A 15,999-nucleotide genomic window follows, 5' to 3' on the forward strand; every position below is an offset into this window, starting at 1 on the left:
TATTGAGCGTGCAGGGCAACCACCCAGTAGAGCATTAAAATTATCTAGCCTTGATGTCATGAACGCATGAACTAATTGTTCCGCATTTGTCAATGAGAGCATATGGCGTAATTTAGATATATTTTTAAGATGGAAAAATGCGGTTTTACAGATACTAGACACGTGACTTTCAAATGAAAGATTGGTATCAAAGAGCACACCCAGGTTCCTAACCGACGACGAAGACTTAACAGAGCAGCCATCAAGTGTTAGACAGTATTCTAGGTTATTATGTGAGGAAGTTTTTTGTCCAATAATTAGAATCTCTGTTTTTTCAGAATTAAGTAGTAGGAAATTACTAGTCATCCAATTTTTTATATCAACTATGCATTCCGTTAATTTTGTGAATTGGTAAGTTTCGTTAGGTTTTGAAGAAATATAGAGCTGAGTATCGTCGGCATAACAGTGAAAGCTAATGCCATGTTTCCTAATGATATCTCCTAATGGTAGCATGTACAGAGTGAACAGCAGCGGTCCTAGTACTGAGCCTTGTGGTACGCCATACTGAACTTGTGATCGATGAGACATCTCTTCATTTACTGGTACAAACTGATAACGGTCAGATAAGTATGATTTAAACCATGCTAGTGCAATTCCACTAATGCCAACATAGTTTTCTAGTCTATTTAAAAGAATGTTGTGGTCAATGGTGTCAAATGCAGCACTAAGATCAAGTAACACTAATAGAGAGAGACAACCACGATCGGATGATAAGAGCAAATCATTTGTGACTCTAACAAGAGCAGTCTCAGTACTATGGTATGGTCTAAATCCGGACTGAAAATCCTCACAGATATCATTTCTTTCAAGAAAGGAACACAGTTGTGAGGATCCTGCTTTTTCTAATATATTTGACAGAAAAGGTAGATTCGAGATCGGCCTGTAATTGACTAATTCTGTAGGATCAAGTTGCGTTTTTTTAACAAGCGGTTTAATCATAGCCAGCTTAAAGGTTTTTGGTACGTATCCTAGAGACAAAGATGAATTAATGATATTAAGAAGACGATCTGTGACCTCTGGGAGCATCTCCTTCAGTAGCTTAGTCGGTATAGGGTCTAACATACATGTTGTCGATTTAGATTAATTAACGAGTTTGCAAAATTCTTCCTCTCCTATAGCAATAAATGAATCAAATTTTTCCTCAGGGACACTACGATGCACTGTCTGATGCGATACTGTAGTAGACGTTGCATAGTTATAATTTTGTCCCTGATATTATCAATCTTATAAGTGAAGAAGTTCATAAAGTCATTACTGCTGTGCTGCTTGGAAACTTCTGGGCTTGAAGCTTTCTTTTTCGTTAGTTTAGCCACCGTTTCAAATAAATACCTAGGGTTTTGTTTATTTTCTTCTAATAGGGTTGAAAAATAAGCAGATCTAGCAGCTTTTAAAGCCTCTCTGTATGTAATCGAGCTCTCCTTCCATGAAATCCGAAATACCTCTAGTTTTGTTTTCTTCCAGTTGCGCTCCATTTTTCTGGCTGCTCTCTTAAGGGCCCGAGTGTGCTCGTTGTACCACGGCGTTGGACTATTTTCTCTAATCTTCTTTTAAACGGAGCAACTGTGTCTTAAGTGCTGGAAAAGAGAGAGTTAAAAGTTTCTGTTGCATTATCAAGTTCTTCTAAGCTATCTGGGATGCTGAGATGATGAAACTGATTAGGAAGATTATTGATAAAGCAATCTTTAGTGGCAGAAGTGATAGGTCTAACATTATAACATGGAGGTCTAACATATTATAACATGGAGTCGGCTTTGCAGCCTTGGCTAAATGTAATTTACACAAGTAATTTAATGATCTGAGATGTCATCACTCTGCTGCAGAATTTCAACGGCATCAACATATATTCCATGTGATAATATTAGATCTAGAGTATGATTACGAGAATGAGTAGGTCCTGACACGTGTTGTCTAACTCCAATTGAGTTTAAATGCCATACCCAATGGATCTTTTTCATTATCGATGTGTATATTAAAATCACCGACAATTAGTACTTTATCTGCAGTCAATATTAATTCTGATAGAAAGTCCGCAAATTCTTTGATAAAATCTTTATGGTGCCCTGGTGGCCTGTATACAGTAGGCAGCACAAATCTCAAACGTGATTTATCGTTTACACTATATATTTTTACATTAAGCACCAACACTTCAAAAGAAGTATATTTAAAACTTGATTTCTTAGTGGTTTTGAAAATATTACTATAAATTACAGCAACACCTCCCCCTTTGCGTTTCAGACGAGGCTCATGTTTATAACAGTAATCTTGCAGGGTAGGCTTATGCAACTTGCAACCAAAATGCAACTTAATACCAGGTGTAAACAGGGCCTCAGATGCAACGTTTTCACTCGCTGCTACTACAAGCAGAATTCATTTTTTAAATAATAACATGAGTTGTGTTTCATGAGGAAAAACCCATTAAAAAACCCATTCATCATAATAATTAGTCCACTTTTTTATGGACTTAAAGTCTAATTTGGGTGTAGTCTACTTGGAATTATGAACTGAAGCGAGATCATATCAATGCCTTTACTGTCGTTATTCCAGATCATTTAACGTCCTGCATCTTCCATGTAGGATATAGTTTTGGAAAAGTCCAACTTAGTAAACAGTGTACAGGTTTAAGTAAAAATAGCACTTTAACTAATCAGAAATGATAGTCTATCCTCCACTTAATCAAGCCGCATGTTGCATCACGTTCTTACTCAGAGTTAAATTCAAGGCTTATTCCTCTCAGCGTGAGTTTATTCCAAAAAACATGAAAATTATATAACCTGATGAAGCTAGTTGCTTTGTTTTATGGAGGTGATGTTTACATGTTCACATGGATCATTACCATAGCCGTGCTTCACGTATGATAATGAGCTCAGACTGCACCTCTTATTAGTTTCATATGGATTAAATCATCAATTTTATTGTGAGTGTGTACAAATAAAAGTAGCCCTTTATAGTTTTGAATGATGTCTTACTCTTATCTCTATGAACAAAAATAAAAAAGTATTTTAAGTTCTTTCCACTGTTATCAGGAAACAATGCTAGGATCGCTCTGACGCTGACCCGAGAAGTGTGTTGTTGTGCTCTATACGAGATGTATATTGCCGAAATATATGCAACAGCCAAACAATATGAAGAAACGTTATTGTAACTAATTTGCAGAGCATTACATCAGATGAACTCTTATTCTGCATGATGGTACAGGCACAGTATACAGAAGACAGAAAGAGTTGAAAAGGGACGTTTCAGGACCGGGCCACTCATGCGAAACAAATATTAAAGCATGATAAAAAAAATTTACCCATGAACTAAAAATACGAAGATTCTTGCTTATTTTTAATTTTTCCATTTCTTAAAACAAAAATAAAACCGTTTCTCATTTCGCTTTGTTTCTTTTAAGTAGAAAATCATATTACCAGAAGGTACAAGGACCTCCTAGCCATCCGCACACCAAAACTCTTTCTGCACAAATCACATAAATATATCATGGCTATATGGTCCGTGTACTTTTTCGTTCATTCATTATTCTATTTCGGAATTAAATATGAAATTTAAAAAAGGGTGCAGCTTTGTTTTTTGTTTAAAAGAAAAAAAGCAGAAATGGCTATATTTTGTTTTCCAAATGTATTGTTGTCATCAAATAATAGTATTGGACGATTGGCAATATTGGTATTTATATAATAAAATTGGACGACTTTTCCGATCGTTTTTTAATTTGTAATATTTATTTGTAGCCTACGTTTATTGTATTTCATTTGACTGATCCTATCTTTACCTGGAAGTAAATTACACCGTCGTGCGAAGTCATAGATAGATGCACTAGATGTCGGACATGTAACCTATTTATGTCCGACACCTATTTATGTATCTCAGACATGTATTTATCATTGAGTCCAGAGAAAATTTAAGGTTTTGATATTAAGATAATCTACTTCTTTTTCAAAATATAATGCATAGTGTTAGTAGGCCTAAGTTTATTAGTCACATTCTTCCACTTGAGTAAACTTAGCGTGGGATTTCCCCCTTTCTGGTCAATGTATCCCTGCCTCTGCTTAATAATTTTTATCCCCGCGGGGATAAATTTATCCCCCCGTCAAAGTGATCAGTGCTACTAGGCTACACTAGTGGCGAGACGGATCACAAAACTTATCACGGATCCGTGGTTTGATTAAAGTCAATGCTATTTTAAAATGCGCTACTTTGGCTGGCTCTGATATAGCTGCCGCAGCCTCTCTGTAATCACCACTCTGCAGACTTGCTCAATGTCCGATTGGTTACACCTCACGAGTAATAGCCTATCAACACTTGCGAGACGCCGTCCACTTTTCAACAGGCCCACCCAAAACTTTTAAAAAAAAAAAAAAAAAAATTTTTTTAATATATTGTAATTTTGTCAAGAATTATAAAAAAATCGTCAATAAGCTCATAATGTGTTCTAAAATAGTCTAAATGTTTAGTTTTAAAAACAATTTTAAAAGCTGGCTATGTCTATTTTGATGTTTCTGCGCAAGTTCAGCAGACAGTGAGGTTCGGGTTTGTTCCGATCAGAGTTTGTGAGCGGAGAGCGCATTTCTGAATATATTCCGCTCCGCTCGGTCATTCCGCAGGGTCGCTCGCTCAACCCAGAATGGCCTGAGACTGGTTCGAAAATATGTGGAATAAGGGCTGCCTCCGACTAAATTGTTTTTTTCTAGTCGACTAGTAGTTGTTCATTTAAGCCATTCGTGGACAAATCGCCTCTTTATATTAATTTAATTAGCCTACTTAAATATGCTATATAGCCTACAGCAGCGGTTCCCAAACTTTTTTTCCTGCGCACCCCCTACTATGTCCCAACCGGGTTGGCGCACCCCCAATCCCCACTTCAAAAAAATAACGCAACAAAGCTTTGTTTTATCGCCATATAAAGACTCATGTTTAATCATGCGCAAATAACCAGAACACGCATGACAATAACAACATCAACAAAGTTTCAATATAATGCAACAAAGCTACGCACAAGCTTCCACTTTTAAGAGGACGAGTGACAGACAGAGGCTCAGTAACAGAAAGCACGGTTATTTTCAGCCGCGTAATTTAGTTTTATTTAAAAACGAAATATTTTGTAACATTACAAAAAAATTCTGACTAACCAACACATTTTTGAACGGAAGTGTACATTATTGCAATATAAACACTATCAGACAGATCAACAAGGTATATCTTCATTTACCAGTCGAAGACGGAGCAACTTTCTGCTCTTATGTTTACTCCGTGCACTGTCAAGGGCTTCATCATATTTGTCGTGGTACCGGTCTTTGCAGCAATTATTTTACCGCACATACTGCACTGCACGCGCGCTGTTGGCATCGAGCCTGGAGAAATTTCTGTAGCCACACTTTTGATTGACTTTTCCACATCTTTATGGTATTGTGTGTGTGTGCTCGCGTCTCATATGAGTATGTGCGCGGAGAGTTTGTGTGTGTGCTCGGGTCACATTGAGTATGTGTATGTGCACGAGTTTGTGTGTGTGCGCACGCGCGTCTCATATGAGTATGTACCTATGGTATGTACGCGGAGAGTTCCGCGCGTCTTGTGTGTGTAGAGTTTGTGACCGACTTTAGGTGTGTCGTTGTGCATTTCATATGTATTTGTTTTATCAAAAACTAATAAATTATAGTTTTTTTATTTAAAATAAAAGGAAAAGGAATTTACAAAGGAAATGTTTACTGTTCATGTTTTTTTATTGTGTGGCAAAATCCCACTTAAAAAAACAGACCACCATTACATTTTTCCTCTCGCGCACCCCCTGGTGGTAGCTCGCGTACCCCTGGGGGTGCGCGTACCACACTTTGGGAATCCCTGGCCTACAGGATAATGAGCGTTATGACCGCACGCATAAAGCTTGCCACAAAGAACTGGTTAAAGTAATGATTATGAATGTGTCTAAATTAGCAAGGAGATATTTAATTGTTTATTAATAAACAGGTGTTTTCTGTGTCCTGCAAAGATGAAGTTCTTTTGAAGTCGACTCGCCATGAACGCCAGAGAGAAATGCACATTTCATATGGATTACATAATCAGAGAGTAGCCTATTTCTTTTGGTTTTGAATATTTTTGTTTAAAAGTAGACATTTCAAGCTTTCTGTAATAGATAGCCCATATTTCTCAAATCTGTGAGGCACAAGCTGAGTTTTGGCGCCCTCCAGTTCACGTGCAATGCAAGTGATCGTGCCGGCGCCTTATTACATTGTCTGCTATATTTGATACAATTTATAGATTTAAGATACAATTTATACAAAACGAAAATCTTTTAAAAAGAGTTTTCTACAAAACAAAACTTAATGAAGTGGTCAAAATCATGTTTTACCAAAAACAGCGCCGTTGCTAGGAGGGCGCCAGCGCCTCTGCCTCGCGAGTGGATGATAGCCCTGAAGACGCCTAGCAATGGTGTACCTTTAGTGGTAGTATACCTTTAGTTAAGTTATACCTTAAGAGTCTTAGTAGCGCGCTAAGAGACAACGTCAATGGAAAACGCAGCCCAGGTATGATGCGTATGATGATGCGTAATGGAGATTCCAAAGCGCTCTTCTTTGGTCAGAACCATGGAGAGCGATCGCGGATAGGTCCGTCCTATGCACCGAAACTTTTAACTATGCAACAAAATATTTAAAGAGCATCAAGCTATTAAAATCTAGATTATGTAGACGCACAGATAATATAACAGTAGGCTATATTAGTCAATATTTTTTATTAGGTTAAACAGTGATTGGATAACGTTTTTAATTTAACGTTTTTAATTTAAGGCCCACCCACAATTGGTCTGGCCCATCCAAAGCTGGAATCCTGGTGCCGTGCCTGGGCTAAAGCAAAGGTTTTTTGATTGCTCACTCACTCTTGAGCGTCTGGCGCGAGTGATTTCAATGTCAATGTAAAGACGCGTTTACACGCGTCTAGAGGTCCTGAATGAGGCGAATTGACTAACACAGATTTATAATGCATCTGTCTTTTCTATCATTTCACTGTATCTCAGCATCGCGATGTAAAGTTAACGTTATTACTTTAACAGCAGCAGTAAAACTGTTTCTACTGTGATGGTTTAACTTTGCAATCAATCCATGGTTCAGCAGAGGCTGATATATGACAATAGATGACATTGCGGCTAATTTATCTGATCCTGTCCATTAGCTTTGATCCATGTACGGCTTTTCAGAATGTCACCAAGTACAAATATTTATGTAATATTTCAGCGCGAAAACTCTAGCTAGCTAGCTAGCTAGGAACAATGAAAAGGGTCCAGAGCAGCATATCATCATATTTTACAGGACCGTCACAAAAAAAACAACAACCTAAAACTGCAAATGAGAATGTTACTACAGGTACGATGGACGGCAACTCCCAGCTTCAGCAGAACTCACAGTCCCAGGTTGACTCAAATGAACAAGGACCACAGTGTTGGGAAAGATAAGCTATTAGAGTAAAAATATTGAAAATAGGCTACTTCATGAGTTAATAAGAAAAAAGATTTTACAATTCCTGCAAATGCAGTGATGAAGTTCATGTTCTCATGATTTATTTTTATGAATAAAAATGTTTCAAAACATCCCCCCCTCTGTTTTTTTCTCAAATCGCACCCTGTATATATATATATATATATATAAATTTAGGCCTACTAACACTATGCATTATATTTTGAAAAAGAAGTAGATTATCTTAATATCAAAACCTTAAATTTTCTCTGGACTCAAAGATAAATACATGTCTGACCGTGTCGGACATAAATAGGTTACATGTCTGACATCTAGTGTATATATCTATGACTTCGCACGACGGTGTAATTTACTTCCGGGTAAAGATAGGATCAGTCAAATGAAATACAATAAACGTACAAATAAATATTACAAATTAAAAAAAACGATCGGAAATGTCGTCCAATTTTCTAATACTATTATTTGATGACAACTAGGGTTGCAAAGGGGCGGAAAATTTCCGGTAAATTTCTGGAAAGTTTACGGTAAATTTCCATGGGAAGTTAAGCTGGGGAATTTTGGAAATATTCATTACCACGGCAACCCCTTGCGCGTCCACTCTGAAAGTAACTGTACACATACGGAAAGACTTCTGCGCCTTCCCCCCCGAAAATATCACGTTCATTTTGAAAACGTAATTCCTTTTGTGGATCTTCTTGGTCTTTCTTCATGTTTCTTTGACAAATATCAGTGTCTCAGTCTCACGCACGCTGCACGCGAGTTAACCACGCCTACTTATTTACATGTCGCGGTATACACGGAATAAACAAATCTGTTACGGTTGACATTTTCTTCCGCGGTAACGATATATACCGTCATACCGCCCAGCCCTACTTATGTGGTATATAAAGTTAGCTTATTTAGCATCTAACTTATCAGCTTGCTATCTACTGATTAATACATTTGTATGTGATATTTGCAATTTAAACATTTAATAAATATATTTCCCCATAATATCATCAAAACTTACTTCACTTTGTTTAGTCCACAGGTTCAAATGTGTGCCTTCAATAGTCTTGTGCTTTGGGCTTCTGTACATGTGATGGAGGCATGCACAGTGCCAGTAGGGGGTGTGGTCTCAATAGCCATGCAGTAAGCAGTGTGCTATGTACATGTGATTGAGGAATGGCATGGATATTCAAGAGTATATGAATGGCATCTGTTTGTTTTAGTCAAGATTATGCTAAAATATACTTTCCTCAACTATATTTAAGTTCCCTATAAAGAGCCAACCCTCAACTTTGAAAATTCCCAGTTTATTCCCATAAATTCCTGTTAATTCCCTTAAATTCCCATTAATTCCTGTGGAAAGTTTCCATCTTTGAAAATTCCCATAATTTTGCAACCCTAATGACAACAATACATTTGGAAAACAAAATACAGCCATTTCTGCTTTTTTTCTTTTAAACAAAAAACAAAGCTGCACCCTTTTTTAAATTTCATCTTTCATTCCGAAATAGAATAATGAATGAACGAAAAAGTACACGGACCCCTATATCATTACTACTATTATTTTAATTTTTTGTTAAATCATGGGAACGAATTAATACTAACAAAAAAAGGAATGTTTTAATCAACAGTATAATCCTCGTATCATTCTTTCTTTTAATTTAATATTGAAAGCAGAAAAATTAGAAAAAAGCACCTGTTTCATTTAAAAAAAACAACAACAAAAAAGCAACAATTCAGCTTATGCTTTTATGTTGATTGTGGAAAAAATAAACTTTAATAATGATGAGGCTGAAACTGGAAGAACAATCAAGCAAAGTGTCTTTTATAAGCTTTTTATTCTTGCAAGAAGGTCAATCAAACATACAGAGCTCTGTAAGAAAGACAGAGAGGGTACATTCAAACATTTTAGAAGCTTCTCATCCCCTTCCCTGATGTGTTAGGGCTTGGTTAAAACCGAAAAACAACTCCTTTGATGGTATGCAGGCATTGTCCACACTAATACGTTTTAGTTAAAAAATGAATCTTTTTAGTTGTATGTACTAAAATGCTAAAATGTTACTTTGTACACTCTTCATATCACAGTCCTGCAAATTTACTTGCATTTGCTTTCCTGCGGCAAAACACGAGAGCAGTTGCGTTTAGACCAAACATATAAAGGTGACTGAGTGCGACCAATGGTAATATTTTGCTTAATAAAATTATCCTGCCAGAAGAATTGCGGGATTACTTTATTTCTTCCATTTTTCCGATGTTGATCCAACTTGAGCATTAAAAAGGCTGCAGATAACAGTTCAAACCTAAGCACAAAAATGTGATTATCACAGATTAAGCTACAGTTTCCTTTATGAAAGACAGAAACATCTTTATATGGTTTGCTATGTTCAAAAACATCTTATATGGTTGGAAAATTTTGACCTTATAATCAATGTTCAGGGGTAGAAAATTAATAAACAGCTTAAATATTCTGTCTCTACATGTGGGCAGGGATGAGATGCACTTTTCCGCTGATTGGTCAACCAAAGATCAAACCATGCCCGTCATCAGTTGTTCCTGAGTTGCGTGCAACAATAATTAATCTGCTACTACAGACATTAAATGTTATAATGCTATAATATTATTATTATTATTATTATTATTATTATTATTATTATTATTATTATTATTATTATTATTATTATTATTACTACTACTAGTAATTTTTAAATAGATTTTTCTTTATTTAGAAATTAAAATGTCAAATTCCAGCCACCTGGTAGTGACTTGGTATTTTCAGTTGTGACTGGGTTGTATTTAACAAATAAAATGATCCTGCCAGAAGAATTGCGAGACATTGGCATTTTGGTTGACTACCTACTGTACTTTAAAGTAGTACAGAAATATTTTAGGAGAGTGTGTTGGGATATTTCCTCAGTTTTCTCATCTGTAAAACTGCTATTTTTGTCATGTTGTAATCTGCACAATGTTGCCATTCATCACGCTACATTGCTGTTTGGTTTGGCGTACAAGAAATGCTAGACTTAAAATAAGTCATGTCACTCCCATTAATCTAGTTGCATCAAAGTAAATGTTCAAAGCATGTGATACTAATGTGTTACTCTCTCTGTTTAGGCTTCTTACCACTTTCTACGAGTCTGAAGACCCTGAGAAAAAGTGCAGGTTCCCTGGAGAAGGTCGAAAGTCACCTCTTAGTCTTACAACGACATTGCCTTCTCTGCTGATTTTGGGTGGTCTCACTTTACCAATGCTGTTAACAGAGTCAGGTAGAAAACTCTATCTCAATACCTGGCTCTATGGGACACTGATTGGATGGGTGTGGGTAAAAGTAAGTCCATAATCTAGCCATATAATAAACGTCCATCCTAACTGCCTATATCAACACAGACACTTTTAGGTTTCATTGCTGGATAATATTCTTTATTTCTCATCAGTTACTTTTTTTTCTCTTAGTGTACCAGTAACCAAGAGGCTTATTTACTGTTTGTCATTTTGTTTTTTTACACTCCTAACTTTCAAGTTAAACTGTACGTTATCTACACTGCAAACAAGCAATGAGATGCAAAAAACCAAAACATTCCAGTTGTCAACATACTTGCAGCACTGTAGACAGATGTTTAAATTTAAAATGAGAATGTTTCAGTTTTGTTGCATTGCATCATTCGCTTGCGATGTAGACCCAGTGTGACGGTTTGTTCCATCTGAGCTTAACTGTAATCTGAAATGCACAAATAGATAACAGAGATAACATTTTGTATTAAGGTTGGGTAGCAGTTTTGAAACTTTTTTTTTTTTGTCATTTAACCATTTTAAATTTTCAGTATGCAAGACTTTTTTTTTTTTTTTGTGGTTCTGAATATTATGAATGGTTTATAATGACAGTTGTTTACAGAGTCTGTTTTTCACCTTTCTTGATGTTCTTGAGAACTTTTGGAATATTTTATTATTTTGTGCTGATTTTGATTGTACTTAATGCATTTTTTTATGCGTTGGGTTTTGGTTGTATGTGTTTCACAGCAGTTATCTTTCTATTTAATTTAAGATATCTAAAAAGTTTGTCAGATATGGGCTTTTTATTGTAATCATTTGCACTATTGCTAATATTTCAAAGATAGTTGCCAAACTTGCTGTTTGCAGGGGTATTAAATATAGTTCTGTCAAAAATTTAAATTCCAAACATGTCACTTTCTTTCTTTGAAGAGTCTCCACATAGCCCTTTTCAATGTTTTTTTCCATAATTTAATCAAGAGCAATAATTTAATCCACATGATGAGAAATCTGAGACATTTGTCATGGAGTTGCACGGTTCAGTGGTTGATTTTAATATAAAAATTCAACAATTATATGACTGACCTAACCTTGCAAATGCCTTCAAATTGCATTTTAAAGCTTGGTGATTTTATTAGTAGTAGCATATTTAATTTAAGTGAAATACTATTGATTTTAATATTTTACAATACCTAAAAGAAAAAGAAAAAAAGGTGCTACTAAAGCTTTTTAGTTTTAGTGGACCATATGTTTTGCCAGAGCTTTAACAGGACTTCCCTCTACTGAAAGCCTTTGAGTCCCTTTAGATCTAAAGATCTAAAAATGTAGGCTCCCACATTAAAAAGATTTAATGCTGCTGATTGCACTTATCCGTAGTTCATAATGTGATTGTCATTGAAGTCCGTAATCTACAAATATTTTAATGGGAAGTGAATTTGAATCTTACTTAGTCAATAGCACAAATGCCTTCAGTATAAATGTATAATCCTAAACTTTAACCCGAGTGCTTGCTGACAAAATCACTGATCACAACTGGGTTCCCACAATTACAGAGAAAAACAGAAAAATTGTTGGGGAAGCTATTTTAAATCTGTAGTTTGCAAGGTTACATCTACAAGCTACATATTTTAAAGTAGTTAAACTACAGTCAAACTACTCTTCCAAATCTTAGTATATAAACATTTTTAAGCATCTACATTTAATCAGAGCCATATTTTTCAATAAAACAATCTCAATTAGGGTGTTTCAAGATCTTACAAAACTTACAAAAAATGTATTGGTTATTTAGAAGAAAAAAATGGGTTATTTGGGAGGGGTTAACAAATTTAAGCCTATGCCTAAACTAATGATTACTTAAAGGCACTTTTATTTTTCCATTAAATTTAGATACAGATTGGTTAATTCACGTTTACAGTCAAGGGTTAATTGCTTTCATAATTCTTGTCTTTCCTTTTCTGTCATTTTCAAAAAGTATGCACCATTATCTATAGATGTATCCAATGAGGTATTTTTACATTAGAAATTATGTCTATTCATGTTAATCAACGTGTAAGCAGTGTTATGCTTGTCCTTGTTGTGTTGACCATGTTGTGCTGGGAATTTTAATTTGTGGTTCATATTTCTGTGTATTGTCAGATTGGTTTCAGATATGTTTGAAATTGAAAACATGGTGACCTATGGTGAAAAGTCATGGTTGGGCTTTCTTCCCATTAATGTTGGTCTGGTTTCAGTCAATAAATGGCTCAAGGCTTTTGTTGTTACCCCCACCCCCCACAACTGGACCGAAAACTGCACTGGCGTCTTTAATAAACTGATTCTTTTTTTCAAGCTCAAACCAGTTACAGTTTTTCTCAGTTGCCAAGACACACTAAATGAAACTGGGATTCGCTTGATCTTCATCATCACATTATTAGCACAGCAGAAGTCTTCTCTTGCAAATGTTTTAACACGTTTTCATTTGTTTCACACATTTTTCACACCCTTTGTCAAAACAGTTACCACAGATCTCATTGAAAGACCCCGAACTCTATTGGATTCACTGTGTTGAACAAAAGGAAAACATCTATTCACAGCTGATAGAAAGTACTTGCATAATTATAAATCTCTATGCACCTGTGTGAAACTCATTTGCACAACTCTTCAATCAGCAATCAGTCCTCATCCATCTATAGAAGATGCCACCTCTGTGTTGCTATTTGCAAGCATGGATCAAAGAGGCCATAGGCACGGAAGGAGAGTAAGAGGCCATGGCAGAGGGGCCCGAGGAAGAGGAGTTTGTATGTGTGGTGGAGGAGCTGCAGCAGCAAGAGGACGAAATCGAGCTCAAGTTTCAAATGAAATTTGGGCAACAATTATTGACCATGTCATCAATCATGGCTTGTCATTTAGAGAGGCTGGCCAAAGGGTCCAGCCCATTCTGAGTCAGAGCACTGTGGCATCTATTGTCAGGCTTTTTCGGAATGAGAACAGGTAATTCACAGTGTTACTGTAATGTATACCACTGTGTATTTCAGCTTTACTGTATTGCCCTGTTAGAAAATCAAACTGTGTCTACAGTAATGCAGATGTTTTATCAATTCCATTTATGTGACTGTCATACAGTAATGTCAATTTTGACATGCTTTTTGCTTTTACTTTATAGAATCCACACACTACCACACACTGGTGGCAGAGGAAAGATATTTAGTATTGAACAGTAGATATGGTAGTGGCAAACAATGGACTGCCAGGGATGGATACGCCATGCAAGTAGGTATTTCCCTCGGTGCATTGCAAGGGAAACATTCAATGCAATGTTGAGAACCTGTGTCATAATCGTCAAGAACGAATGGACTAAATGTGAAAGATAAAATATATCTATATATATCTTTTTTTTTAAAGGTATTTCCACCCATAAGTTTCCTTTTGGTTTCCTTTTTTTCCCAGTATCCATTGGAGTTTGTAAAGTATCATATTTCATATTGATGGCTGTATTTTGTTGTCCATTGTGTAATGATTGATTGAAAGAATAAATTAATTTGACCACAAGTTGTGGTGTTTGATGGAAATATTTGCTTATGTTGCATGTTTTTAATGTTTTGTGAGTGTTAGAGCATTTTGCTAACAAAATGAGTCATTTTGGCCATTGAGCTTCAGTTTTATCCTGTGTGTTAACTGTTTTGAAAATGTGATGTCAGAGTGGGCAAATGTTTTTAAGCAATCGAGAAAAACTGTAAGGCAAAGCCAACCCTGCAGCCAATTCAAAAGGTTTTATTTTGTTGTCAAGCACAATGCCAATTGCCTCCATGATGCTGGAAAATAGGGCTGCACGATTAATTGCAATTAACCCAAAATCACAGTGAAACCGATTTGGCTTAGTGTGATTATGAACTCGCAACGGCTGCGATTATTTATTTTTATTTTATTATGTGCAACTTGTCAGTGAAGCACAGCTCTGTGATCAGTAGGATATGGCGCTTCATCTGAAAGCACTGCGAGTTTGAGTTGCTAATAAACGTGCATGTGAAAAAGCAACACGTCTCAAACATCTTTCCAAACATGAAAAGCATTTATGAACCTCTTGTCCAACAAAAGACATGGTTTTACTCAAAACTCACTTCGTAATGTCAGTTGAGTGTTTGAAAACATCCTTCTGTGAGATAAAGGATATGTCGTTTAGTATTGAAATATAACTTTATTATCATGAAAATACCCATAAAGGCTCAAAGAACCTAGATAAACCATTTATTTTTTTGTAGTTATTTGTCTATTATTCATGTTTAATCAATCAAAGCTATTCTATCATCTGTTATTCAGCTACAGCGATAGTATGATGCCCATAGGGATTTCCTGGAATGACGTGCATTATCGTACTTCTGCAGGGTACAGTTGTGTTCAAAATAATAGCAGTCCAACATCACTAACCAGATCAATCACTGTTTTTGGTAGAAATTATATTTCTACATGACAAATAATTTGTGTAAGTGTAGTAGAATAATAGAAAAACAACAGACCCAACAGTCATGACATGTATGCTGCTAATTCTGTATAATTGAATCATTAATTGAAAGGGGTGTGTTCAAAATAATAGCAGTGTGGAGTTCAATTAGTGAGGTTAATCATTCTGTGAAAAAACTAGTGTCAATAAGTGTCCCTTATTTAAGGACGAGGCAGTACTGTAGGCTACTGTACATGGTGGTTATAGTGCATTTCTTTCTGAAGATCTGAATAAAATGGGCCGTTCCAGACATTGTTCAGAAGAACAGCATACTTTGATTAAAAAGTTGATTGGAGAGGGGAAAATGTATTAAAAAAAAGTGCAGAAAATGAGAGGCTGCTCAGCTAAAATTATATCAAATACTTTAAAATGGCAACCAAAACCAGAAAGACGTGGAAGAAAACGGAAAACTACCATTTGAATGGATCAAAGAATAGCAAAAATGGCAAATACTCAGCCAATGATCAGCTCCAGGGTGATCAAAGAAGATCTCAAGTTACCCGTGAGTACTGTAACGATTAGAAGCCTATGTGTTGGCTGTATGTGAACTATGTGAAGCCAAGCTATCGGCAAGAAGCCCCCGCAAAGTCCAATTGTTGAAAAAATGACGTGCCAAAGAGGATACAATTTGCCAAAGAACACACTGACTGGCCTAAAGAGAAATGGCGCAATAATTTGTGGACTGATGAAAGCAAGATTGATCTTTTTGGGTCTAGGGGCCGCAGAGAGTTTGTCAGACGACCCCCAAACACTGAATTCAAGCCACAGTAC

General features: G+C 36.0%; 1 protein-coding gene across 2 annotated transcripts in view; it reads left to right on the top strand.

Moving 5' to 3' along the window:
* Positions 1–10,841, top strand: part of agpat5 (1-acylglycerol-3-phosphate O-acyltransferase 5 (lysophosphatidic acid acyltransferase, epsilon)) — a 90,512-nt gene extending 79,671 nt beyond the window's left edge. For both annotated transcript variants that reach the window (XM_079854885.1, XM_079854884.1), the window contains one exon: positions 10,599–10,841. In XM_079854885.1, the coding sequence (XP_079711011.1) occupies positions 10,599–10,824 (226 nt within the window). In that variant the 3' untranslated portion in view covers positions 10,825–10,841. The remainder of the gene's footprint in view (positions 1–10,598) is intronic.
* Positions 10,842–15,999: the final 5,158 nt, after the last annotated feature.

The sequence above is a fragment of the Squalius cephalus genome (assembly GCF_949319135.1).
Source record: "Squalius cephalus genome assembly, chromosome: 21".
NCBI classification, from domain to species: Eukaryota; Metazoa; Chordata; class Actinopteri; order Cypriniformes; family Leuciscidae; genus Squalius; species Squalius cephalus.